The sequence below is a fragment of the Priapulus caudatus genome, unplaced genomic scaffold, assembly GCF_000485595.1.
Source record: "Priapulus caudatus unplaced genomic scaffold, Priapulus_caudatus-5.0.1 Scaffold443, whole genome shotgun sequence".
NCBI lineage: Eukaryota > Metazoa > Priapulida > Priapulimorpha > Priapulimorphida > Priapulidae > Priapulus > Priapulus caudatus.
The window spans coordinates 56921-61047 of record NW_014577504.1 but is presented as its reverse complement, the minus strand read 5'-3'; the positions used below and the strand labels follow the sequence as shown (position 1 = coordinate 61047).

Here is a 4127-nt window from a genome sequence, read left to right as displayed (position 1 = left end):
GACACGCTCCCTGTTAGATGACACGCTCCCCGTTAGAGGACACGCTCCCTGTTAGAGGACACGCTCCCTGTTAGAGGACACGCTCCCCGTTAGAGGACACGCTCCCTGTTAGAGGACACGCTCCCTGTTAGAGGACACGCTCCCTGTTAGAAGACACGCTCTCCGTTAGAGGATTGGTACGCACTGGTACTCACAGCGCATGCGTTTAAATTGTGCGCCCAGTGTTGGCTGCGCACAGTCACGTGATCTGCATTATCACTTATACCTTGAGTAATTTTACTCACGTGTGCGGCGGACGCTGAAAATATTGCGCGTGAGTAGTTTGACGCATGCATCATTTTACTTGAGTAAAATTACTCACGTGAGCGCCGGGCTTTACTCGCGGAGATGTCACGCCGACGTTTACAAACGCAGCTTCAATCTCTATATGTCACGCGCCATCGCTGACGACCGCGGCGAGGCGAATATCCCGCTGTGATGATATTAGGCAGTGCCGACAGACAGCAGTTGTCAGGTCGTCTGTGCGAATCGTCACCGTGCTCGTTAGGTGGTCGGTCATCTGTGCGAATCGTCTCACGACATCTGCGGTCTAGTCCAGTCAATATATGAAAATCTTTGGTATTAACCTGTAACAAATTGCAACAGAAGGTTTTTTTGTTGGAAGTTGTTGATTGGAGCCTCCTAAACTTCATATGCAAAATCGGCCAAAATCGGACCACGGGAAACTGGCTAATTAGCATCAATCCAGAATGGCCGCTATTTTTAAGTTTGAGGCTAGTTAGTCGCAGAGATCACTGGTTGTCGACGTTGTGGTCCGATACAAAGGCGTTCTATTCGAATAGCGCGCATACATCGCCGACTATACACACGCGATATAGATTTTCACAAAAATTCCGTTGGCCACTTGTAAACAACGAACGCCGTCAAATATTGCCTCTGACACTATATTGACTATAATAGGAGTGTGAATAATTAACGCTGCCTTTATATCTACGATAGGTATATATATCAAGAGTCCATAATACAGAAGAGTAGGACACTGTTTGCAGCGTGCTTGGGCAGTTTTCAACTTGAATTTATTCTATTAATATGTAAATCAATCTATTCAAACTTTACCTTGTTTTAATCTTAGTTATATGACACCGGCAGTTTACCTAAAAATCGTATGTGTACAGTGCTGGTATCATATTATGACTAAGGGAGAATCAAAGAGTTTTTGTCAAAGTAAAGTTTGAATCGATTTTGTTCACATATTAATAGAATACATTCAAGTTGAAAACTGCCCAAGCACGTACGCTGTAAAAGAGTGTCATACTCTTCTCTATTATGGACTCTTGATATATATATATATATATATATATATATATATATTATAGTAGGATGACACCATCCATATATCAGATGAAACGCAGTGTGATAGCGCGTTTGATATGGATTCTGACATGCACAGTCGATGTCAAACATTTAGGCCGTACAACGTAAAAACCACTTAGCTGGGAGAATGTAGGACAGGTAGGTAGGTAGGAATATGTATATATGTATATCAGGAGCTAATAATGACAAATTGGCCTCATTAGCTCTTGATATATATATATATATATATAATTATTATACATATATATATATATAGGTACTATACTATACTATGTTTTGGTCTTACGGAGTATATATTCGCGTAAAGATTTTAATCCTAATCAATGCGTACCTGCGGGTATATATCCTCATGGCAAACATAATACATACCCATAGCATTAAGATCATACGTCTCGCTCTCTAGATCGCTTTCCTTCCCTGAAATTCTCTCGCGCAATCCGTGCATGTTACTAACACATCGTTAAATCCTAGGTTTTTATAGAGACCGCGGTAAACAGTTCGATTCGATGTCGTTTTGCTATTATATATATATATATAAATAAATAAATAAATAAATAAATACACCTATCTATATATATATATTAGGAGCGTAACCATTGTTGTTGTTCGATAGCAGCAAATGTTTCGAATGAGCCGATGTTAGCTGTAGAGGTGACGGCCGTGAAGCGATGCTCAAATTTCTCTCGCGTTCTTGCGCGTGGGCGGACAAGCGACAGATGATGTAACTATATAATGTTCCCTCTATAGACCCTAGCGGACACGACATGGTACGGGCTTATTGTACAAGCGAGAATATACGATCACGAAATGAGTGCCCCGTTAAGATACCGTGCAGTAAGCAACGGGATGCGCGCCTGTGTTTCATCATATATACACGGTCAACATTACAGCTGTTGCTTACACGAGTTGTATTCGAAGTGCATTTGAAGGATTTGCGCGCTCTGCTGCTAAGTGCCAGCTTTCATCCCCACTTCGCGAGAGATCGTGCGAAAATATGAAGTTCCGGCGGCACATGATCGCAGACTATGTGCTCGGTCCACATTCAAGCATTTTTTCGCCATGTTAAAGCGATTAACGACACACACCGTGACCAGCGCTATAATGCCGCGTGCCAGCAATCTATATACGTATGTGGCGACCTGCGTCCATTCGACTAATACTGTGCACATGAAAGGCAAAATGTTGAAAATAACTGTAATGATAATAATGATGATGATGATGATGATAATGATGATGATGATGATGATGATGATGATGATGATGATGATGGTGGTGGTGGTGGTGGTGGTGCTGGTGGTGGCGGTGTGGTGGGTGGTGGTAGTGATGATGATAATGATGATGATGATATTAATAATAATAATAATAATAATAATAATAATAATAATAATAATAATAATATTATTATTATTATTATTATTATTAAGTGTGAACATTGCACAGTGTGTGGCATGTGTTTTCTCTCTTTCAGAGATTGGCGTGGTGAATGTCGTGATTACGCTCGTCGTGGCTCTGTGCGTTATACTCATCGGCCTTGGCTTGGCGCTATATATAAGGTAACGCTCTTAGGCTTAGTCGCTCACATAATGAGATGCAGCTTGCTACGCGTATAGTGTCAAGCACGCACGCACGCACGCACGCACGCACGCACGCACGTACACACGCATGCACACATGCACGCACGTACACACGCACACACGCACGCACCGCACGCATATACGCACGCACGCAGGCACGAACGAAACCAAACACGCAGGCACGGACGAAACCAAACATGCAGTACGCAGGCAGGCAGGCACTCACACAGGCGCGCATGAACGCAATCACACACGCGCGCACGAACGTATACGCACACACGCACGCAGGTACGTATACACACACGTACGTAATCACACACACACACACGCACGCACGTACGCACGCACGCACGAACTGTTCTTCGATTAGTCTCGTAAAATATTTACTCGTACGTGCGTTCGGGCTCTTGTGTGACGTGTACATATGCCCATAGTTGCATAGATAATAGTGGAGTTTGTACACAATCTCAATCCATATAGACCTCATAGAGTCTGGAAGCAGCTTTGCACATCGCTTCGCATGGCCAACCTTAGCGCATTTTGTGTGCAATGCGATCAGACGAGACTCGTCGAAATTTGTCGAACGCTGTTTAATAGCGTCATTTATTCGACACCGGGAAATTTCTCTAATTTTCCGATACGAGTGCATGCATCGTGTATTAGACGACGCTACCGCATTCAGTAGAATGTGAAATTAATTCCCTACGATGCCGCTAAGAAACTTACGACATGACAAACGCGTATGCGAAATCTTTGAAAAAGTGTCACTTCAATCAGATGTATTATCTAATAACATATTGATGAGGAACATATTATTCTCAGAACCGTACATCCACTTACCCTTATACATTATTCACTCTGCAGAAAAATGCTCGCATTTCTGCTCACTCCAGCCTCTATGATTTCGCGTGTGTTTCTTCTCAATGAAAACATAGTCGTACCGCTCCATAGATTTGCTTCCGTCGCCCATTATGAAATGCTCTTGGGTCTTGCGCATAGTGTCAAATTCCCGACGAGAAATAACATTCTAACATTAGGTCTTCACCTATAGAAATTTAGATAGAGTCCGATGGGAGAAATAGGTACAGGTCACGACCTGGCGAGTGTCTGTCATATCTAGCTTCGATGTAGCGATATATGTATATATATATATATTATATATATATATATATATATATG

General features: G+C 42.5%; 1 protein-coding gene across 1 annotated transcript in view; it reads left to right on the top strand.

Moving 5' to 3' along the window:
• Positions 1 to 4127, top strand: part of LOC106810462 (retinal guanylyl cyclase 2-like) — a 46019-nt gene that overhangs the window by 10155 nt on the left and 31737 nt on the right. The window contains 1 exon segment of the mRNA XM_014813838.1: positions 2843 to 2913. Within this exon segment, the coding sequence (XP_014669324.1) occupies positions 2843 to 2913 (71 nt within the window).